Source organism: Xenopus laevis, chromosome 5L (assembly GCF_017654675.1).
Source record: "Xenopus laevis strain J_2021 chromosome 5L, Xenopus_laevis_v10.1, whole genome shotgun sequence".
NCBI classification, from domain to species: Eukaryota; Metazoa; Chordata; class Amphibia; order Anura; family Pipidae; genus Xenopus; species Xenopus laevis.
This window is the reverse complement of record NC_054379.1, coordinates 149,815,588-149,840,104: the sequence shown is the minus strand read 5'-3', so window position 1 is coordinate 149,840,104 and position 24,517 is coordinate 149,815,588. Positions and strand designations below refer to the sequence as shown.

Genomic DNA, 24,517 nt, shown 5'->3' with positions numbered 1-24,517 from the left:
TTCCATTGGCCGCTATTGAAAGCGTTGTCTATATAGCACTGCAGTTATCATGCATGCGATTGGGGCAAGCATTGAAGGTTCCCCATTGCAGTCAGTGTGAGGCACCTAGACCCTAGGAAATTTACTATAAAAAGAACATTGACCCTGTTTGGAGCAAGTGAAAAAAAAAAAAAAAAAAAAAAAAAAAAAATATATATATATATATATATATATATATATATATATATATATATATATATATTGTGTTTTTTGGAGTTTATTTAATGCTGCCTTGGTTTCTGATGTGTGCCTGCTTCCCCTAGACAGGCATGGTGCGCTGTGATACCGCTGTTGGGACCCCGGACTACATATCTCCTGAAGTTCTGAAATCTCAGGGAGGGGATGGATACTATGGCAGGGAGTGCGACTGGTGGTCTGTGGGGGTCTTCCTGTTTGAGATGCTGGTTGGTAAGTGATTCCACTGTATATCTGTGTATTCTGGCTATTATGTTAGACATCCGCTCACTCCAGCCGTTTTTGGATAACTAACTATATTAGGAACATTTGTTATTCTGCACAGTTTATCTTTTTACCTAGTTTTTATTTTTACACTGAACTTTTCCTTTAAGAACAAGAAAACACTCCTGGCCTCCTGTTGTTAGGGCATTTCAAGGCAGAACCCAGCATTGCTAGATGGATATCTTCTGCTCATGCTCAATAACTATTTAATAAATATTCATGAATGTTACTAAATACTCTCAGACACAGAAGCATTATGTATGTTAGCTATAGCTTTCCTTAAACAAAGGCCAGGGCTCTGCTTGTTAGTTTCCCTTGAATTATAGATAAGGAAAGCCGCAGATTCCTGCCATTTTGGTGCAAGGTTATTAAAGCATGCGGCTGAGGTGCCAAGCTATGTTAGCTAGTGTATCTTGGCACTGATCATTATTTGCTGCATAGAAGGTCAATATTGTCCTTTGTCTTGCAGTTGGTTGTGCAGAGTAAATGAATTAGTTCATTTGCTGAACTGGAAGTAAATAGGTGTGTGATAGCTGGTGAGTCGGAAATGCCTGTGATCCCAGCCAAATGGCTTATGTCAAGCTTGGTTCATGATTATCTCATTTCCAGCCCTTTGTGCTCATTATGTTTCCCTACAAGTCCCAGCTTGTCCTCCCTAGCAAGGAAAAAGTGGCAGAAAATTGCTGTATATGCCATAGGCATAAAAGGGGTTGTTAGCCTTTAAATTAACTTTTAGCATGACGTAGAGAGTGATATTCTGAGACAATTTGCAATGGGTTTCCATTTTTTATTATTTGTGGTTTTTGAGTTATTTAGTGTTTTATTCAGCACCTCTCCAGTTTGCAGTTTCAGCAATCTGGTTGCTAGGGTCCAAATTACCCTAGCAGCCATGCAAGAATATGACTAAGAGACTGGAATAGAAGTAGGAGAAGCCCTACAATACATGTGTAGCCTTACAGGGCATTTGTTTTTAAATGGGGTCAGTGACCCCCATTTGAAACTGGAATGAGTCGGAAGAAAAAGGCAAATAATTAAAAAAAGATAAAAAAATAAAAGCAAATGAAAAGTTGCTTAGAATTAGCCATTCTATAACATACTAAAAGTTAAGTTAAATGTGAACCACCCCTTTAAAGGAGAACTAAAGCCTAAAAATGCCCTGTTTTATATACTGAACTTATTGCATCAGCCTAAAGTTTGAGCTTGTCAATAGCAGCAATGATCCAGGACTTCAAACTTGTCACAGGGGGTCACCATCTTGGAAAGTGTCTGTGACACTCACATGCTCAGTGGGCTCTGATTGGCTGTTGAGAAGCTAAGCTTAGGGCTCGTCACTAATTATCCAGCAGAAAATGAGGTTGGTCTGTAATATAAGATGATGCTACAGGGCTGATGCTAATTGCACTGCCAATTTTCTGTGCTGCCATGTAGTAATTATCTGTATTAATTACTAATCAGCCTTATAGTGTGACATTTCTATTCTATATATATTCTATTCTGTATATTGTGAGTGGGTCCCTAAGCTCACTAAGTGACATCAGCACAGAACATGTGCAGTGAATCAGCAGAAAAGAAGATGGGGAGCTACTGGGGTATCTTTGGAGAAACAGATCTTTACTGCTAAAGGGCTGGGGTTGCCTTGGGCTGGTACAAAAGCACAAAACATAATGTACAACATTTCTAGCTACTTCTTTAGTTAGGCTTTAGTTCTCCTTTAAAAGGCATTCTCAATTACCATGTTTCAACTACATGGGTATATCTCTGGAAACTTTATCATCTGAATAGTGATAGCTTAATTGTAGTCTTGCTCATTTCAAACTTACGTACATACCAGGATCCAGGATTCGGTTCGGGATTCAGACAGGATTTGGCCTTTTTTCAGCAGGATTCAGATTCAGCCTTTTTCAAAGGCCTTTTTTTGGCCAAATCCTTGGGCCTAGCCAATCAGAATCCTAATTTGCATAGGGGGCAGGAAGGGAAATCACATAACTTTTTTTTCACAAAAATATGTTTTTTCTCCTTTTTCCCTTCCTTTCACTATTTTGCATATGCTAATTAGTATTTGGATTTGGTTCAGTATTCAGCCGAATCTTTTCATGGGGGATTCCACCGAATCTCAAATAGTGCATCCCTAATACATACACATACACATACATGATGGGTAATGTGATAAAAGTCACAAAGTTTCACCAGGTAAAATTGAAACCACCCAATCAGCAAACTAGCCTGGATACGAGACCTGGAGTGAACTCCTCAATATTCATTGTGTTTCGCCAACAGAACAAAAAAAGCGGTTACAGCAAGTACAGTGATATCTTGTTTTCTTCCAGGGGACACCCCATTTTATGCTGATTCGCTCGTTGGAACTTACAGTAAAATTATGGACCATAAGAACTCACTAAATTTCCCTGAAGATGTGGAGATCTCAGCGCACGCCAAGAACCTCATCTGTGCCTTCTTGACTGACAGGTAACCACCATTGCAACCAACATGTAGCTGGGTAGAGAGAGAAATGGAAGAGGGAAGCCAATGCCTGCTAAATGCCATTCTATATTGTATTTATTGGCTCTTGATGGTTAAGAGCTGTGGCTGAATGACTGATACACCAATATTTCCCTGTATCTGTAAACCACAACTTTCAAATACTTGCTTTTATGAAAGTTCAACATCATTTTGGAACACAAGTCGTTAGTAACACAACTATATACTTTTATAACACAAAATCTATGAAATGTTGTGTAAGTGTAAGGTTATCATTTAGTTATACATGGTGATGTCAACACATCAGACTTATGTGTCCCTAACTGTTAAAAGACCAGTAACATCAAAATTTCGTATAAGAAATAACTTACCAATACTCCGTGGGCGCTTGTCTTCAGAAAAGGCGGCACGGCGACGATCCATCGTGCGCCCCTCGAATTTCTCCTCCTTGGCTATCTCCTATAAGGAAGGCAGGGAGGAGAGATCGAGCGCCACAAGTTGGATCTGAAGAGGCGTTTCGGTAAGTTATTTCTTAATAAAGGCTGTGCGATTTTAAAGTTTAATTAGTCTTGGTGTTTTGTTTTTTTTTCGTGGTATACTAACACATTTTTTTTAAAAAATGTATTGAAGTTACTGGTCCTTTAAATAAAAGTATAGAAGAATTCACCTTGGAGTCCCTTGACCGGAACCACTGGACCCCATGCTATTGAGTTATCAGGGCCCTCCCCCAAGGGGCCTTAATTGCTAGCTGGGCCTCATACTGCTAAAATGGCAGGGCCCTCCCCCAAGTTTGGTTACAATTATAAACCCATTGGTCACATAGGCCCTACAAATAAGTAAAATGGACCAATTAAAAAAAATAGCATGCGCAGGCACAATCACACCTCTGATCTGCCACAGTCACCGCCCCATTATACCTTGCCCACAATTCACCAAAACCCAGCCCACCAATCACACTTTTATGTCTCTTGGGGACCCGTCTGCCATGGCTCAACAGCAACATACCTTTAAATGTAAGCAACTTCTGGGTGACTAAATATTCTTTTTATTCTTATCGGGGGTACATTATTCCCCATATTAATCTGTGGGGTGTTCTGCTAAGGGGTGAATAACATACTAAAAGTTAACTCAAAGGTGAACAACCCCTTTAAAAAGAAGAATTTTGTAATTAGAGGGACTTGTTTGTAATTAGAGAGACTCGGCAGCACAGCCAGACTGGCGAGTCCTCTAGGATATCTGACCAATTGGCTGGCTGTCAGAGCCATACATTTTATGACCACCTTTCTGTTGTTGTTTCAATACTTCGGGCTGACAACCCACCTGATTGGCACTGCAGAAGAGGAGTTTATTATCCACCGTAGTATAATGTATTGGTTAACATTGCATAGGCAGAACCTGCCAATATCAATTGTACATAGATGAAAGTTTTGATCATTTGGCCTCCATCACAACCTAGAATACAAAATTAAAAGTGTAAGTGTATGGCTGACTTTTTGCCAGCTTAGATCCAGGTGCCTCAAGATGTGTCTTCATGAAGTGTCTCATTGTTTACCTTCAACTTGATTCGAAAAACCGGAAAATCTAGAAGAGCAAGTTGTTTCCAGTTGGCAGCAGTAGCAAGAACAGGCTTTTGCCAGGGCTTACCAGAATTAGCGGTAGGTGTAACAAAACAGAGAGTATGTGACCTGCACGTGTCTCTGTACTTAGGATGACATTCCCAGCATTCATGCTGCCGTCTAATAGACAGATCAAGAGCTTCATCCTACTATTTGGCAGCACCAGAGCCTAGTCAGCATTGTGCCAATCGGTTTCTCTCATTGAATTGGTGAACCTGTTCTGCACAAATACAGAGGCCTCCAGAATCCAGAAAGGGGACCTGTCACCGTAAGAAATAGTTCCAAATTTTTTTCCATCGTGTTAGTTGTGCAAAATAAACTTTACTTACACTATATTTATTATTTAAATGTTGTTTCCTTCAGTCTTGGAATTACACAATCACAGCAAGCTGGCAAGAGCCATTTTGTAGACAGTTATTAAAACAAATTGTGTATTACCCCAAAATCGTGTGTGTGCACCAGAATGGGGGGCCTAATGTCCATGTACAATCAGGCCTGGATTTGTGGAGAGGTCACCAAGGCCCGGGCCTAGGGCAGCATGCTGCCCAACCACACCCACATTGGTTCCGAAACACTGGGGATGCACAGGAGATACAATAATTTTTTTAATTTCGTGTGCGCCAATCCCCAGTCTTTTTGCACAGGTTTTTAAAATTTAAGTTTTTTACATTTTTTAAATTTCCTGTGCACCAATCCCCATTGCTTCGGTCCCGATGATGGAAATTTGAGCAAATAAAAGGGAGGTGATGGGGCTATGAACAACAGTGGGCCTAGGGGTGCCCGCTATGTAAATCTGACCCTGTGCACAATGCCCTATGTAATTATAGAGCCTGAGGAAAGGGTAAATGTGACAAATACAGTGACATGTAGGAATTGCTTGTGCATAGGGGCGGGGCAGACAATATTTGATTGATAGCTCAATATTTAATGAAAAAAATAATGTATGTTTAATTTGCAAAGGACTTTCATTATGCAGCTTTTTGTTGGTGACCGGTCCGCTTTAATTCTCGCCCTCATTTATTTGTTTAGCAGGATTTTCCTCTCAGTATTTGAAAGAAAGCTGCACAACAGTCACAAACAATAGGTTACTTTATATTTCCTTAAATGGGTTATTTACCCTTAAATTAACTTTTAGTATGATGCAGAGAGTGATAATCTGAGTGAATTTGCAATTGTTTTTTATTTGAGGTTTTTGAGTTATTTAGCTTTGCAGCTCTGCAGTTTGCCATTTCAGCAATCTGGTTGCTAAGGTCCAAATTACCCTAGCATCCATGCACTGATTTGAATAAAAGACTGCTATATGAATAGGAGAGGCCTGAATAGAAAGACGAGTGATAAAATGTAGCAATAGCAATAAATGTGTAGCCTTACAGAGCATTTGTTTTTAGATGGGATCAGTGACCACCATCTCAAAGCTGTCAAGAGTCAGAAGAAGGCAAAAAATTAAAAAGAACTATAACAAATAAATAATGAAGCCCAATTGATAAGTTGCTTAGAATTGGCCATACTATAACATACTAAAAGTTAACTTAAAGTTGAACCACCCATTTAATAAATAATACATCATATATTTGTCTGAGCCCCAGTTATAGCTGGTAGCCCATTAGAAGGGAACGCAGAGAAGTGACAAAATCATGATCAAAGATTAAAAGAGCTTTTGAATGTCAGATTTGCTGCGACTCCCATAGTGTTTAAGGTGCTATATGAATAATGCATGCTGTTCAAAACCTACACAGTTTCTGACAGGAATGCAAGGGGAATTGCTGAAGGATCGCTGCTTTGCCGGCACAATTTTGCAAATCTGTCAGGGTTTTTTTCTTTTTAGATGATTCTTTCTTATTTCATAAAAGAGCCCAACACCGAGCTTTGCATCTTGCAAAAGGGTTGTTCACCTTCCGAACACTTTTTTTCAGGTCAGTTGTTTTCAGATTATTCACCAGAAATAAATACTTTTTTGCAATTGCTCTCCATTTTTATTTTTTTACCATTTTCCCAGAATTGGTGTTCAATATCTCTGGTGTTTGAGTCTGGCAGCTCAGTAATTCAGGTGCAGATTCTGAACTGTTACAATTTTGCAACATTTAGTTGATACATTTCTCAGCAGCATCTCTGGAACTTTAGCAACTATTGTATCAATTCTAACAGCTGCCTTTAAAGGGGTGGTTCACTGGCAGGATAACTTCTAGTACAGGGGTCAGCAACCGTAACTATCAAAAGAGCCATTTTGCTCCCTCTTCCACTAAAAAAATAGTCTGGAGCCGCAAAACATAACAATTTATAAACTTTTTAACCTTTTTTTTTTAATTGTAACGGTTACAACAACAGAATACAACAAACAGAAGTGCAGTGTGCATGTGTAGGCCTACTTTGAAATAAATTAAACACTGAATAGACCTATTAAATGCTAGTGTTTAATATGACTTCTGTTTCTGAAGCTCCATGCTGATCTTCCCTCTCTTGTCTTGAGTGTGTGACCGCGGTAAGGACCATGATGAATCATCTTGCTGCGGCTCGGTCTTGCCTGTCACTCCTGGGACGTCTATACAGTCCTCACAACTGCTGGTGGCTTCTTGAGTGGGCGAATGCGGCTTACCGTGGTCACATACTCAAGAAGTTGCCAACAGGTGCGAGGTCTGAATAGACTATGTGACCGGCAAATCGAAAACAAAGAGCCGCAGCAAGCAGAATGAAGAGCCGCGTGAGGCTCCGGAGTCACGTGTTGCCTACCCCTGTTCTAGTATGTTATAGAATGGCTTGTTCTGGGCAAATTTTCCATTGGCCTTCATTTATTCTTTTTAATAGTTTTTGAGTTCATTATGTTCTACAGAGTTTATGTGCTGTGTAACCTGAGCCTTTTCTCCTTTGAATCGCTGTCCCCATTGCTACAAAGCAGATTATTTAAATAAACAATAGTAGTTTTACCAGTGCAGGGCAACCCTGCATTATATTTGTATTACTTAAAGGGGACCCGTCGCCAAAAGAAATTATTCAATTATTCAATGAGAATTTTAAAAACACTTACTACAGCTATGAAAGCTTTAATAAAAAAATAGAAATCAGATTTCATGTTTAATTTATACTTTTATATATATATATATATTATACTATATATGTTCATGTTTAATTTATACTATATTATACAGGATTTTTGTGTCTGGTGACGGGTCCACTTTAAAAACACTTTCATTTTTTGATGTTACTGTTCTTTTTCGAAGGGTTGGGGTAAATAAGAGTCAGTTCACTTTACAAAACTGTGTGCAGTATATTAAGCAATGTACAAAAAACACAGAAAATGCCTATTTTAGTATTGCATAGTAAGCACTACCCATTCAACATGGGGCATTGCATGTGTTTGTGTGATCCTCCATATTGTTTTCTTTAGATGAAGCAACATTTGCAGCTGCACCATTTAAGCTGGCCATAGACGCAAAGATCCGATCGTACCAATCCTCGATTCGTACGATTTCGGATCATGTGTGGAGTGTCCCGACATTTATCTTGCTATCCCGATTGGTCGTTCAGTCGATCGGACAGGTTAAAAGATTTCTGTCGGCTGACGATAATATCTCTGCGTGTATTGCCGATCTGACGATCTTCAGTGGGAGACTGTCACTGTCAGCTTTGTCAGACAAAAAATTTCCTACGATTTCTGTGGGGCAGAACATCGGCTGATCTGTTCTTTACTGCTTTGTTTGATCTGAATGGTTAGTGGCAGGTCGGGAGATGAGGACGTACGATTGTCCGTCTGATATTGCAGGAAAATCTTTGCGTCTATGGCCACCTTAATCGTTGCTGTATAATGTTTGAGAGATAATGGAGCTGTGGTAGCATTGCAGCTCCCACACATACATATAAATGAAAGCGTGGAGAAAAAGCAGAATATAATGCCTTCATACTTCATGTTAGCCAGGGAAGCCTGATTTCAAAGAATTCTTGTTCAGTACCTATGTCTAATTCTATCCGATATATGCAGTATCTCTTCTATCTATGTCAATATTATGATAAATACTTCATAAACTCATTCTGACATCTGAGGTTTTCTTTGATACCTGATTAGGCTACAAATTTAACCTAGGTAAAGATTGAGGCGGACGGCTTTGAAAGATTGATACATTTATTGACCTCAGACTTTGTTTTGGCTGGTAAATGGGCACCCTCCCTTATAAATAATAAATTGTAGGAAAGTTCAATGGGGGAGGCCCCTGTGCTCGAGAAGGCGCATATCCTCTTCTGGCTGTGTTCCCTCTGATAAAAATTTGGTCTGATGAAAATGTAACCATTCATATGGTATCGTTTTTAGAAATAAAGAGCTTTGAGTCTAGGTGCAAAGGCAAGGTATTTCATTGTGGGAGCTGGTTTGTGATTGGTCAGGGAAAGCCTTAAGATGGCCATAGACGCAATGATACCATAAAACGAAGCTACTTAAGATTTTTGGACCATGTGTGGAGTGTCCCAACATTCTTCGTGCCATGGCGATCGGTCGTTCAGCCCAAGCATTGTGTGATTTGTTCTCTTTACTACTTTATATTAATCTGAATGGTTAGTTGCAGGTCTGAAGACTGGCACAGATGATCGTTCATCCAACATAAGACAATCTGCATGACTATGGCCAGCTTTAAAGGGGACAAAATTTGTAAAAACCAGAATTTGCCAGTGTATTATTCTCCTCTAACTACAGACGGAATGTGCTTAAAAAAAAGTGTTTGTGGCTGATTTATTGAAAAATTACCCCAAAACCCAACCAGCCCTGCCCATCTGTTCCACTTTCTGCCCACTGAGTTCTCTGGCTGTGCAGGGGAGTCCGCACTCCACACACTGCACACATAATGCTGTTTTCATATCTGCCACTAGGTGGGGCATGGGAGCATTTTTAGCAATGCAGGTGTCAGGGGGGCTTTGTTCTGTTTATAGGCTACTAGTAGGGGGTTGGAGGTGTGATATCACTCCAACTTGCTGTGCAGCAGTAAGGGCAGAGACACATGCTGTGATTCGGGGAGATAAGTCGCCCGGCGACAAATCTCTTCTTTGGTGTGGCTTATCTCCCCCAAACTGCCTCCCCTGCCTTCCCGCCGGCTAGAATGGAAATTGCCAGCAGTATGGCACTCAGAGCAAAGTTCCGTTTCTGAAGTTTACTTTCAGCTTTACATTCAAGCACTGTACTCTAAAAACTTATCTTTTATCTGTTCTTTTAAATGAGTGACCGAGTTTTATCATATCCCCTCACATGATCGAGGGCACCTGGGAAACGGACAATGTGTCTAGCCCTATGTCAGATATCAAAATTAAATGAAAAAAATTTGTTTGCTTTTTTGAAAAAATGGATTTAAATGCAGGTGTCTGCTGGAGGAGCGCTATTAACGTTTTCATTATGTAAAAAAACATGTTTTCCTATGATGGTATCCCTTTAAGGGTCTGCGCACGCAGTGCTGTTTTCATATCTGCCTCTGAGTGGGGGAGCTATTACCTTCCCTTTGTTCTGTTTATAGGCTACTGGTGGGGTGGGGTGCAGCAGTAAGGGTCTAGCCCAGTGATCCCCAACCAGTAGCTCGTGAGCAACATGTTGCTCCCCAACTCCTTGTATGTTGCTCTCAGTGGCCTCAAAACAGGTGCTTATTTTTGAATTTCAAGCTTGGAGGCAAGTTTTGGTTGTAAAAAACAGATAATGCCAAATGGAGCCTCCTGTAGGCTGCCAATCCACATAGGGGCTACCAATAGCCAATCACAGCCCTTATTTGGCACCTCCCAGGAATATTTTACATCCTAGTGTTGCTCCCCAACTCTTTTTACATCTGAATATTGCTCACGAGTGAAAAAGGTTGGGGACCCCTGGTCTAGCCACACAAGCAGATTTTGGGGGGGATTAGTCGCCCCAGCGACAATCTCCCCGAACTGCCTGCCCTCTGCCGGCTAAAATAAAAATCGCCTGCGGCAATGCACATGTGGTGCTTCGTTTTCCGAAGTCGCCCGAAGTTTCCTCGTGTGGCACCTTCGGGGGCTTTGAAAAACGAAGCACCACGTGTGCATTGCTGCATGCGATTTTCATTTAAGCCGCAAAGGGCAGGGGGAAGGCAGTTCGGAGGGATTGTCCCCCCGAAGAAGAGGAGATTTGTCGCTGGGTCGACTAATCTCCCCGAATCTGCTCGTGTGGCCAGACCTTAAAAAGTGACTGAAGTTTATCAGAGCCCCTCACATGACTGAGGGCACCTGGGAAACTGACAATATGTCTAGCCCCATGTCCGATATCAAAATTAAATATATTAAAAAAATCAATTTGCTTTTTTGAAAAAATTGATTTAAATGCAGGAGTCTGCTGGAGGAGTGCTATTAACTTTTTCACTTAGTAAAAAAAACATGTTTTCCCATGACAGTATCCCTTTAAGAGTCTGGACCCATCGTTTCCGTGTAGGACCTGGTGTAGGCCAGTTGTGGGGATATGTTTCTCTGAATCTTGCAAAGCTATCAGAGGACCCAGGGGTAAGGATTTGGACAATACTGACCCACAGAAGGGGTATAGTTTGGAGGAAGCATAGTACTCTCAGGAGCAGTTCTTTTTTTCAATTAGGAGTGCAGCAACAACAAGACTTGTGCCGGTTGTCATCCCTGCCAGTTGTACTTTATGTGGGTTGCCCCTGACTTTTGATCCCAAAATGGGACAAGGATTTCCAATGTGAATTTGGGTTTAGATTTGGTTTGTTGCACACCTAGAAAAAGGTAAGGGAGGTGTTGTATTTCTCTGTTAGCCTAAGGGTTAATGGGTAGTTTCCTGCAATCTGGGGAATCCGTTTTGTCTGTGTAAAATATATTTATATACAGGTATGGAATCTGTGATCCAGAATGCTCGGGACCTGGGGTTTTCCGGATAACGGATCTTTCTGTAATTTGGATCTTCATACATTGTCTACTAGAAAATGATGTAAACATTAAATAAACCCAATAGGCTGGTTTTGCTTCCAATTAGGATTCGTTATATATTAGTTGGGATCAAGTACAAGCTACTGTTTTATTATTACAGAGAAAAAGGAAATCTTTTTTTAAAAAATGTGGATTATGTAAATAAAATGGAGTCTGTTAGAGATGGCCTTCCTGTAATTCAGAGCTTTCTGGATAACTGGTCCATTACCTCATTAAAAACTTCAGCTTTCTAGTGGTTTCAAAGTTATTCTATTTGCAACTGAAAACAGTATCTATTTGTTTTCTTTACTCTTCTGACTCTTGAAACAATGTAGTAGAAGTCACTTGCCCTCCAATTTTGTTACCGAGCTTCTGCTACATTGTGTAAGTAGTCTGAAGCAGCAGTGCAAAGAATACAAGCAAGCGGTGCTTTCCGTAGCAATTACATTAACATCTATCAAAATTTAATACAGTACGTTTTTCAGGGGACCACAAAAAAACGGTGTAAAATCTAGGAAAATGTAAAATCGGGTAAATGTATTATGCATCATATATAGGTGAGACTACAGAACGTAAAATGAGGGAAAATTTCAAGGGATGAAAAATTGAGGTTTCACTGTAATTGTATACAGGTATAGGATCCCTTATCCGGAAACCCGATATCCAGAAAGATCCGAATTACGGAATGGCTGTCTCCCATAGACTCCATTTTATCCAAATAATCCAAATTTTTAAAAATGATTTCCTTTTTCTCTGTAATAATAAAACAGTAGCTTGTACTTGATCCCAACTAAGATATAATTCATCCTTATTGGAAGCAGAACCAGCCTATTGGGTTTATTTAATGTTTAAATGAATTTCTAGTAGATTTAAGACATGAAGACCCAAATTATGGAAAGATCCATTATCCGGAAAACCCCAGATCCCGAGCATTCTGGATAACAGGTCCCATACCTGTATAGGAAAGTTGTGTAACAATATAATATCCATGAATATCCTGTAAATTATATCCTTATAAATGCTGACTAGTGATGTCATCAATTATAAATGGTGAGTAGTAGTGGTCATTTTTGTCACATGACTCCTAAAATTTGTGTATTATAATAAATAAAGTACCCCTTGTTGGAAAATATGAGGATATTAAAAGTAACCTTAGAGTTCCAAGACCTGTCATGGAACTCCTCAGTGACGTATAATATCCTAGTATTTTTCAAATGGGGGTACTATTCTCTATATAATGCAAAAAAAGAAACTTTTTTGTGTTGTTCTTTAAATATTAGATTAGACATCAACTTGGAGTTTCACTTCAAAATAATAAAGTAATCCCCCCACAGACTAATTAATGAGCTGTTGCAAATTAGAACTAAAAACTACCGGTTTGTTTGTAAGTAATTTTCACTGTAATTTAGTGAAATAATGGTATTTTTTTTAATAAAACTGGCTAAATGGCTCTTTTCTAGTACTTCTTTTCCTGTATGTGAGGAACAGAGAGACGTCTCATACATAGAGAGTGCTCATTTCATCCCCCCACAGCCTGTAGGTGCCTAGAGAATCCTCGGATTTCTTCAACTTGAATAAGGGACCCTGTGTAGAGGGCACCCGTGCACCCCTACGGATCACTGCCAGGCCTGTTTCCCTGTCTCTCCTGTGACTCCCTGCAGCCAATGAAAATATTGACAGTGAGCCGAATTCAAGGAATCCAACGTTACTTTGCAGAAGCCATTGATCGGTTCCTTCTTGGGAACTGTTTGTTTATACATCGCTTACTAGAACTTATGGGGGGGGGTTCGTGCATTAACCCTTTTGGAAGGCAGAAGAGCTTCTTTTGAATTCTCTGCTGCCAATGGGTTAATGAATATTGGCAGTACAAGTGCAAACCTCCATATGCCTCCCTTGTCATATGGCTTGGCAGCAGCCTGTGAAAGGATCCTTTTTAATTTAAAATGCTGGCCGATATTGGCTGAGCTTCCCTTTTGCTGCAGGATCAGGGTGGAAAACGGCTTCATTCTACACGTGGCATTTTAACAGACTGTCTGTTTTCCCCCCGCTTGCTCTCAAGTATTAATCGCACGCTGCCGGATCAGCAGAGGTGGGCTGAAGCCCCCTGTGTTGGATTAATAGCACTTTGGGGTTAACTGCATGGGAAGGCTTCTAAGCCATTCGTACAATAATAAGACAAAATGGTTCAGGCACTTGGGGTTTTCCAGATGTAACTTTTTGATTGCTTTGTTATGTACAGAGAGGTGCGACTCGGGAGGAACGGAATCGAAGACATAAAGCAGCACCCTTTCTTCAAGAACGACCAGTGGAACTGGGACAACATTCGGGAAAGTAAGTGTATGTATGTATGTGCAGGGGGGTGCCGATCTAACCTTGTATTTCTATCCCGAGACTCACCTTGTACAGGTTGAAATTAGACTAACACACCTATACTAGCTGTTCTACAACTACATCTTCCAGCACTCCCCGAAAGGCATATTATAGTTCGCTAGCTCAATAGTTTGGACATTCGTGTGTGCGTTATGCATACTGTGCTCATGGATATGCAATAAAAATCATTTACATCAGGCAGATTGTATATATATATAGTATTATATATATATATATATATATATATATATATACTTTGCTCCGTACACCTATTGTGTATTTAAATAGTGATTAAAGCTGTGGATTTACTATGTACGTAAAGGTACTCATATTAAAGCGTATTTTAAACATGCTAATTCATGCCGTAGATTATGCAGTGGACCTGCAGGAAGAAGAAATATGTTTGTGGTATGTGGAGGGGGCTGGCAAGAGCTATTTAGAAAAAGGAGGACAAAGATCCCAGTATTTGGGGCTTATTAATGTCACCGTTGTGTAGCATTACCCCGCTGCCTGAATGTACCTGCGCATGATTCCTAGTCATCCCCTTTTCTATTGGTTATACTTAATGGCTAACACTCGAGCTATCTTTATAGCAGAGCAGCTGCTGATTGGATGTAGTTGCCCTGATTGGAGAAAATGCAGTTGCTTTTTCCATCAAGCTTCATCTCATCACCAAATTGTGTGCATTGAGATCATTGCCCCATGGTATACAACATGCTTAAAGACATGGAGGATGAGTAAAGGAAGATGGAGCCCATATGTGCACCTGTGGGTCTGTAGTAGTGACATTACTCAGCCAATGTCTTTCTATGGGAGAATCACCAGCTGAACTGGTGGAGAATGCTGAGAAGTAATAACAAGTGTATCGTTTGCACCAAGTGTAGTAACCCACAGGAACCAATCAGATTTTACTTTCCAGCATAGTCGTTTTGGGACATTAGAACTGGGGTAAACTTCGCACCTATTATTACATAACCCCCCAATGTTCTACAACAATTAAACCAGTGTTCCAGCATAGTTATGAAAAGGAATGTTCCTTGTTGACTCTGCAAATGCATAATTGTATTATGTGGAACCAATCTTTCCTGTGCTGTGAATAAGTTTAGCAGTTCATTATCTCTAGACCTCTATGTTCCAGGCTGGAGCCAAGTGTTTGAGTGGAATAACTGATGCCAAGCATTCTTTCTCCCTGCTTCCAGCGGTTGCGCCTGTTGTTCCAGAGCTGGCTAGTGACATTGACACCAGTAATTTTGACGACATCGAAGATGACAAGGGAGACGCGGAAACCTTTCAGATCCCGAAAGCCTTTGCAGGAAACCAACTGCCTTTCGTAGGTTTCACCTACTACCGTGAAAATCTGTAAGTTTACCAGCAGTACATCGTCATGAAAGCAGTGGCAAATATCAACATTGTATATTTTCATTTATATGCATATGTGATAGCTGCGCTTCAGATTTTTTCTGCTTGCCATTTTCTTTGTGACACCTTTTATATTGATTATACCAATTCTGCGGCTCAGACATGGCAAGCACCATGGCAGCACACTGACTTGTCACATGGGGGATTAGTTGAAGGTGTTGTAATAAGATATTTGCCACAAAACCTATTTTCAACCAGTTAAAATCAGACTTAAAGGGGAAGTATCACAAAAATGTAATATAAGCTTCATCACGCTGAAATAAGAAACTTTCTAAATACAATAAATTAAATGTTCTGTAGCGTTTCTGAAATAATCAAGTTTATATTCACTATTCCTCTCTCAGCGTCTGTTTCTCATCATTCTGTCCTTATGCAGCAGTTGGGTGTCAGATTTTCATTGATATTTAGATCCAATATATCTTATAGATGGGTCTCCTTTCCTAAAAGATGTATTAGAACTCACTCAAATAACTGATTCCAGTACAAACAAAATCTAACAAAATAACTGCCTTTTGCACAAATTCTGCATGTAGAGAGACATGATGTCTGGTGATTTTAATAGAGTGAGCTCCAATACATCTTCTAGGCAAAAGACGCCCCCTATAAGATATATTAATCTAACTATCAATGAATATCTGACACCCAACTGCTGCATGAAGACAGAATGAAGAGAAACAGACATTGGGAGGGAAGGGTCCCATACACTGGGCATTAAGCTGCCGACATGGATAACCACCCACAGATTGTATATAAATGCTGGTCAGCACACGGATATGCTGAGATTTGTAGCCTATAGGCACACAGGGGGTCATTTATAAAAACTGGTCAAATTTGCCCATGGCAGAAACCCATGGCAACCAATCAGATGATTGCTTTCTGTTCTCAACCTGCAGCTGGCTGAAAAAAACTGATTGGTTTCCATGGGTTACTGCCCATGTGCAAGTTTGCCCAGTGTTTATAAATGAGACCCACAGTGACCAGCTCAGCACTAGTCAGAGGTACTTCTTTCAATGTCTGTTCTGGAAGCAACAAATGTCATTTTTGGTGAGATAAGAATATGGGGAAGGCAGACATCGGTTTAACCCTTAGCTGGGTATGCCTCTTAGCCAGGTCCCTGCATCTTAACATGACATCATTGTTTATAGCCTAAATCATAATATAAATACTTGAAAGTCTGGACATTGTTTAGGAATCTTCTTTCTTTGCCCAAGTATTTTTATGAGAGAGAGCTGTTTCATGTCTTTTTTTCTTAACTTTTTCTTTTAGATTGCTAAGTGAGTCTTCCCAAAACTGTAAGGAGAAAAAATCCTCTGCCCAACCAATGAAAGAGGTAAGTACGCCTGATCAGGAAAAACTTGCCTTGAAAAGATTACGTGGAGTGCTGGGAGTGCATAAAATAATTAGTAAAGTTGGGTAAGTTAGAGTAGTGGTCACAGTAGCTGTGTGGAACATACCTACAGCTATGCCCTCAAATTTTAGTGTCTTCCCTCCCTTGGTGGTTTAGGAAACTAGTTTGTGCACTGGTGGGTTAATAGTGTTAAAGGAGAAGGAAAGCTATCGAGGCACTTTATTGCCAATAGATTAACTGCAATAAAGCAGGCTAGAATACTATATTTATTCTGTAGAATGCTTTACTATAAACAACTCTAGAAACTCTCTCTGTTTAAGATAGAAGCTGCCATATAAGCTTGGTGTGACATCACTTCCTGCCTGAGTCTCTCTCTGCTCTACCATAGCTCTGTGTTCAGATTATAGCAGGGAGGGGAGGAGGGAAAGGGAGGCAGAGGGAGGAGCAAACTGAGCATGCTCAAGCCCAAGCCCTGGAGGTTTAAGCTGAAAAAAGTAAGTCTGATACAGAAGCCCATGTGTACACAATAGAAGTAACGAAGTGCAGTGTTTCTTTTAACAGAGGTCTCAAAACAGCATTACCTTTAGAGTTTACTGGTGTATTTATATAGACCTTTCTGATAAAGCTTACTTAGTTTTAAGCTTTCCTTCTCCTTTAAAAGTCAATGTAATGACACGGTATCCTCCACATCAGTCTTGCACCTTATTTTACTTAGGTATAGGGTGATATGGCAGCAGATACATATTACTGTCTGTCTGGGTATAGGTACAGTACTGCTCCAAACACTCCAAATAGAGGTAATTCAAACTGCAACTGGAAATATACCAGAGATGTTCATCAAGTACCATCATCAGACTGTGTCGTAATCTAGTCCAATGTCCATGAAGTTACGTCCCTATAGAAATGCGTAATTGTCAATAGTAGTGTCCATAAATCACAGCAACGTTTAGTTTCTTTTTGCATTTTATTGTACACATGACTGCATATTATTGTATATTTGTATTAATACTGTCTGGGAATTGCAGCAGTAGTGTAGCAGAGGCAGGTGAGTTGGAGATGGGGTTGTAAAAATGATGTTTGATCCCAATGTTATTAATAAGGGAAAAAGATAAATATATAGGAAGGCCGGTATTTTTTTCTGGGAAAGGTGGCAACCCTAGTTGGAGAGCACACCCAAGTGCAGATTGCTAGCATTACTTTTATCCAAAAGTCTTCAATATTTGCTTAGTCGAAGCCTAGGTGCCAGTTGATATATTCCTTGCCAGTGTGGGTGGGAGCTATGATATTGCAAAGTTTCTTACTTAGCCCAATCTGATAGTCGCCGACATTCTGCAGTGACACTGTGACACCTTTCGCTCTCTCTGGCACATTTTATCAGAAAGTGGAATCATGTTTATTCCTTCGGCAGAGCGTTGCTCTGTGTGTGTTTTGGATTAGCTCGGATCTGATTTCCTTTAAAAGTCTCCCCCCCCCCCTTGCCTTGAGTGTCTGATTTTGGCATTTTTATGACTGTCGGAGCCTAACAAAAACCGAGCTGATTAAAGATTAAAGCTGTTTAGGAGAAGAAAAGCGCCAGATGTCCTTGATTAGATGGTGTCTGATTTTCTGGAATGTGAGAATTGTACTTGGTGTCCAGAGCAGTTTGGGAATATTTCAGCATTCTTAGCGCACTAGAAGTATAGGGTTTAATTCATAAATGTCCAACCTGCAGATATGCATCTGTCACAACTAGGGTTGCCACCTGGCTGGTAAAAATGTTGCTTGATGCCAATGTTATTTATAGGGAAAAAAAACATAGAAATACAGGAAGGCCGGTATTTTTTTCCAGAAATGGTGGTAACTCTAGTCACAACTGGCTGCTGTTGGCTTGCTGGGGGCACAGGGTGTGGAAGTTTGGCATGGTATGGAGGTATTATGCACGGAGCTGGCACTTGATCTGGATCAACTAGCAGTTAGCCAGGTTAAAATAGAGTTAAAAGGTTGAACTTGATGGCAGTGTATCTTTTTTTCAACCCTACTTACTGTTACTTCTGCCATGTGCTCTGGGAGTAGAAATTAGTGATGCACCGAATCCACTATTTTGGGTTTGGCTGAATCACCAAATCCTTTGTGAAAGATTCTGCCAAATACCGAACTGAATCAGAGTCTTTACTATAACAAACAAGGGAAAGTTGTACTCATCACTAATTTTTAAAAACATTTAAGCGGGGGTGCAATGAGGTTGTGACCACAAAATTCACATGGGCAAATACAAGAGTCCTCTGCACTCAACCCATTATCAATATATTGAGCACATTGAGACATTTTGTGCATACTGCTACTGAAAATGCCTTACCCTTTAAAAAAAACAGGGATTGTTTGTCCATATATTGCATTATATTTAAGCTGGCCAACTACGTCACAGTCATCCCATATCTGGCCAGTCCTACGCTCAATTTTCATCTGATTCATTAGGAATTCTATTGCTTCATTATACATTTTACAAAGGGACTAAGTTTTACCTGCAACTTACTTGCTGCTTTCAAAGTAAAACTCCCAAACTTGGCTGCCCTTTTATTAGACACCAGGGGAATCACCTGACTATAGCTGGGAAGGGTGGGAGCTACAACATGGAGCTGGTCACTGCTCCTGTATAACTATAACAAACAAGGGAAAGTTGTGCTCACCACTAGTTTTTAAAACCATTAGGCGGGGGTGCAATGAGGGTGTGACCACAAAATTCACATATACAAATACAAGAGTCCTCTGCACTCAACCTATTATCAATATATTGAGGACATTTTGTGCCTTAAGCTACTAAAAATGCCTTCCCCTTTAAAAAAAACAGGGATTGTTTGTCCATGTATTGCAATATATTTAAGCTGGAAAATTGTGGCTTTGTGCTGAATTGTGGGGAATGAGAATAAACAGAAATACATGTTGTGAAATGAAAACTACAGGCTGAAAAACGCATATTATCATGCACTTGTGCTTTCATTGGCGTATTGACACTTGACCTCGCTTTTTTAAAAAAGCAACATAAAAACACCCCATGTGATCTCACCCTAACAGGTTGGGCTTGGTAATGGGTGCTAGCTGGATCAATATAATGGTGTGGGTGTAAGTTGCAAGTAGTAAGTGCTGGTCTGCTCAGTCATACGTCTTTAGGGGGTCCGTTTACTAAAGTGCGGTAAGTTTCCGCATGTTATGGCTGAGAATATTTTTCTGCCAGAATATTCGCAGCGACTAAGTTTACTAGACAGCGATGCGCTCAGAAGTCATTGCGATCCCTTGCCGTAACTACGTTAAAGAACCAGCTTACGTTAGCGGTCATTTTAGTGAGTTGCTAATTTTCTGGCGACAAATTACATTTTCGCAAATATTTATGCTATAAAATAATCTTGTTTTATGGCGGTTATTATGGCAATTTTTACTGTGACATTTTTATGCCAGAAATGCATCTTCAAAACTCAAACTTTGACTGATGATTATACCATCCAACAACATCACCAGAGTAACACCAATCAAACATGTCTGCATCATATAAACCCTTCTGCCAATAGAATCATATGAACAAGAAATCATACCAGTCAATCTCTTCATAGAAATGCACAGTTTAATGTAGCCAATCACAATGAAACCAAAAAAGCGTAGAGGCTGCCGAATCCTTGGACTGTGATGCCGCTGCCAATAATACGCCTCTGAGCTGAAACTGCTGCTATTGCAGTAGATAGAAGCAGAAGCCAAAACATCATGTCGGCAATAGCCAGGACTGCCATCAGAAATCGCAGGGCCCTATACGACAAAATTTCCTGGGCCCCCTGGGCTGGGCCCACCGCAAGCCCCACCTACAAGTCCGCCCTCCCCACCCCACAGGTCCACCACACAGTAAAAAAAAAAACATTGGTGTTTAGGGTTCCCACATGTTAATTAAAAATAAAAAAAAATTTGTGGCCAGGACCCCCCATTAAAAAATATTGGTGGCTAGGGCCCCACATTATAAGAACATTGGTGGCCAGGGCCCCCCTTAAACATCCATGTAAAAGAGACCACAAAGGGTTACCTTTAGGGGGGCCCTGCCATGTTGCACTTACTTCATTAGCGTGGCCCACCTGCTGTCAGTGAGATGCCAACTACAGAAGGGAGGAGGGGAGCACAGGTGGCTGCATCTTCTTCCAGTGACAGCATTTTCTTCCCTTATTCGTCACAGAATTTCAAGTCCCGGTAAAGTTGCATGGTGATTGGATGAGCAGGAGGGGAAGTTCAAACCTCAGCTACCCAATCCCTGAGCAGCTCAAGCGGGACTTAAACTCTGTGACCAATAAGGGAAAGTAATGGATACCTCACCCTGTGCTCCTGCCCTGCCTTCCCGAAGTCTGCAGTTCTCAGAAAGCAGGGGGGGGCGGCTAATCAAGAAAGTGCGGCGTGGCCAGGCACCCCTTACCCTCGGGGCCCCCTACAACTCTCCCCCCTGTCCCCCCCTGATGGCTGCCCTGGCAATAGCTACAGATCTCTCTCCTGTCAGCAAAGAATGATGGGTAAAAAAAATATATTATGGGATATTTCCTGCCCCTTGAGAATTTTCTGGCGAAAAAAATTCTTTTACGCCACTACATAGGTGACGGTAAAATTTTGCGAATATTCTTGCGTAAATTTAGTCTTTTGCACATTTCGCTGTTTAGTAAACCAGGCGTTAATGTATATGTAGCGTTATTTTCAGCGAATTCGATAACTGGCGAAAACATATTTTTGCGCAAGAAAATTCGCAAATTTATATTTACTGCAGGTTAGTAAACCGGCGAAAACATATTTGGCAACAAATTTGTCTATATTTTGTGCGCAAATCTTTTCCGCACTTTAGTAAACGGACCCCTAGGTCTCTTGGTCTGTGCGTCTTGCACAAAACTGTTGCCTAGAATTGTCTTGACATTGTATTTACCTTTATACCTTGATATATTTACCTTGATCTGTCAGCCCACTGAAATATCCAACCATCACCTTAATTAGCAAGTGTCTTATACTGGGCAAAATATTGGCTACTCAACTTTAGTAATCCTCCATTTGGTCCACCCAGGCTGCTCTGGATTCATGCCAGGTACATGTACCAATATACAGGGCCACTTTAATAATGCAAGTTAAGGGGTGTCTGCCCAGGGCCCACTGCTTTTGGGAGCCCAGTGCACTTAAAGCAATAAATCATTTGTTAACAGTTAATATCTTATAATAAATTGGTATCTCCCATTCTCTTATTGCAGCAGTCAGCACATCTGCAAAAAGTCATTAACAAGCTGGAGGAGCAGCTCCATAATGAGATGCAAACCAAAGATGAACTGGAGCAAAAATTCAGGTAAGTGGCCAGTGTCACTGCAGGGAAGTTCTGTTTGATTTGGGTTGAAATGGATTCCCTTTCCTGCTGATGTGTGTGGATGCACGAAGATTTCTTGCATTTGCCAAAAAAAGTAAGGAGAGTAAATACTAGGTATATGTAGTACAGGTATGGGGCCTGTTATCCAGAATGCTCAGGACCTGGAGTTTGCTGGATAATGGATCTTTCCGTAATTTGGAGTTTTATACCTTAACTCTACTATAAAATCATGTAATCATTAAATAAACCCAATAGACTGGTTTTGCTTACAATAAGGATTGATAATACCGTAGTGTGGATACAAGGTACTGTTGTATTTTTGCAGAGAAAAAGAAAACATTTTTAAAAATTTGGATTATTTGGATAAAATGGAGTCTGTGGGAGACGGCCTTTACTTAATTCTAAACTTTCTGGATAATGGAAATCATACCTGTAGTAGTAATGCAGCTTGTGATACAGTGCATGTTTGACCTGAATGTGGGGTATGCTTCATATCATAGCTTTATTAATATGACTAGTCTTACCAGCTCCAAGTACCATGTAGTAACCAGTGGTCATTATGACTTAATGACCAGCTTTTCCTCTTAACTGCAACTAGGGATTATTCAAAAATATTTCAAAGCATTATTGAGATCTTTGCCTAGCCATGCTGTTTGCATGGTTGTCAATAAAAATTATCGTTGCTGAAAAATAATCTTCCATGACTTAAGTAGGCACCACATGGCTGGACCAATTTCTGAGCAAAACGCATGTAAAATGCTGCATGTAAATATCCAGGAATTCACTTGGCAGAAATACAGGCACAGCTGTGTCTGAAAACATGTGAGCATAATATATCCATCTGATTTTGTCCAATTGGTACCAGAAGTTGAGCTAGCAAATTGATCATTTTGAGGGGACCATACATACACATAGTGGAGGAAAAAGCTGGGTTACTCAGGTTTGCCATGTCTGATTATGGCATATTTTGGACAGCAGATGTTTGCAAACATATATGGTAATGGTTCAAATATTCTTATGTTTCCTAGAGCTGTAAATTTACGTTTGGAGAAGATCGTGAAGGAGCTGGATGAAGAGGTGAGTGCTGTGTAATCTCTAAAGACATAAAGGATAAAGTAATAAAAGATGCAACATTAGCAAATAGCTGACTGATAAATTCCACCTGCTAATTGGCTGCTATTAGTTATTAGACCAGTAGTAAATGTTTTATTACTATAGCCCCATATTCTGCCTTTGTTGCTTGTGAGGTCGTCCTTATGGTATGTATAGCATTCGTGCAACCCAGAATCCCTTGCAGCTGAGCCCATTTATTTATTTCTATATTTATGTGTTTATTTTTATCGAAACTGGAGACTTTTTTTCAATGGTTAAATTGCATATCCAATGTCTTTTTGGAAAGATATGGAACTGAGTTGTCGTTTTGAATTGTGACTTTCAGGCAAGTTCTAGGAAAAACATAGAGTCGACAACGAGGCAGCTTGAACGTGAGAAGGCTCTTCTGCAGCACAAGAACACAGAGTACCAAAGAAAAGCAGAGAATGATGCTGACAAGAAGCGGAGCTTGGAAAATGAAGGTCCGTATTGTGTTGCAGAAAGTACTGAAACCTTATCTACCATTGGAATGATAAACAAGGCCTAATGTACAGGCACTGCCGGCTACACCTAAATCAAGGAAGATCTTCGCAAAGGATCAGGAAGGAAGAAGAGGGCTGGTTAATTGCTTGGAAGATGTTTTATATGTTCCTTCAGTTCTAAAGAGTAGAACACACATTCTTTTAAAACCCATTTAGTCAATTGTTCAAAAATAATTGAAAATCAGTGAAATATAGAAAGAAATGGTGTGTAAAACAGGAAAAATCTATATAGTGATTGGAGCATGTGTCCACTGTTGCCAATATTATTTGGCATGGGCATAACATCATTATTGTTTCTCAAAGGAAATGTGCTTTTTGTTAGAGAGGTAGACATTACTGGTTGCTCTTCCCCAGGTTTCCCTAGAATCACCCTAGAGGTGTAAATGTATATAAAGCTTTGAAAGCTACTTATAATTTTGCATAAGTATTTGCACAATGCTTTTACATTACCTGTCTGATGCCCCATGTTCCTGTATGAGGGGGCTGCCATATTTGTGCATCAGGAGTCCGTTACCATCAGGGGCGATCCTGGCCCCTCTGCCGCCTGAGGCAGCAGCAGTTGCTGCTGCCCCCCCTCCCCTGGAAATTCGCTCTTAAAGTACCAGGAGCAGCATTTTTGCTGCCCCCTGGTACCTAGTGGGGCGCTGCTGCCTGAGGCGACAGCCTCAACTCGCCTCATTGGCGAAGCACCCCTGGTTACCATTAGAAACTGACAGGTTGAGATGGGACAGTCAGGTTGGCAAAACAGTCAGGTTTAGGAACTTCAACTAACAATAACTTAGATAAGCAAGCCTCTCGGCCAAAATCGATCAACATGACCTATAGGTAACTTTAAATGTACATTCATATTTTAAATAGTAGTTTTTTTAGTGTCAGTATCTATTAAATGTCAGACATAGGTGGTTGGTGAAATGGCTGG

At 40.4% G+C, this 24,517-nt stretch overlaps 1 protein-coding gene across 1 annotated transcript in view; it reads left to right on the top strand.

Moving 5' to 3' along the window:
- The window catches only part of rock2.L (Rho-associated, coiled-coil containing protein kinase 2 L homeolog), a gene marked incomplete at its 5' end in the record, with an annotated part of 71,959 nt that overhangs the window by 14,462 nt on the left and 32,980 nt on the right, over positions 1–24,517 (top strand). Inside the window, 11 exon segments of the mRNA NM_001087476.1 lie at positions 303–447; positions 2,826–2,964; positions 13,723–13,814; positions 15,053–15,212; positions 16,539–16,576; positions 16,579–16,602; positions 21,855–21,865; positions 21,868–21,877; positions 21,880–21,946; positions 22,993–23,041; positions 23,403–23,538. Of these exon segments, the coding sequence (NP_001080945.1) occupies positions 303–447; positions 2,826–2,964; positions 13,723–13,814; positions 15,053–15,212; positions 16,539–16,576; positions 16,579–16,602; positions 21,855–21,865; positions 21,868–21,877; positions 21,880–21,946; positions 22,993–23,041; positions 23,403–23,538 (871 nt within the window).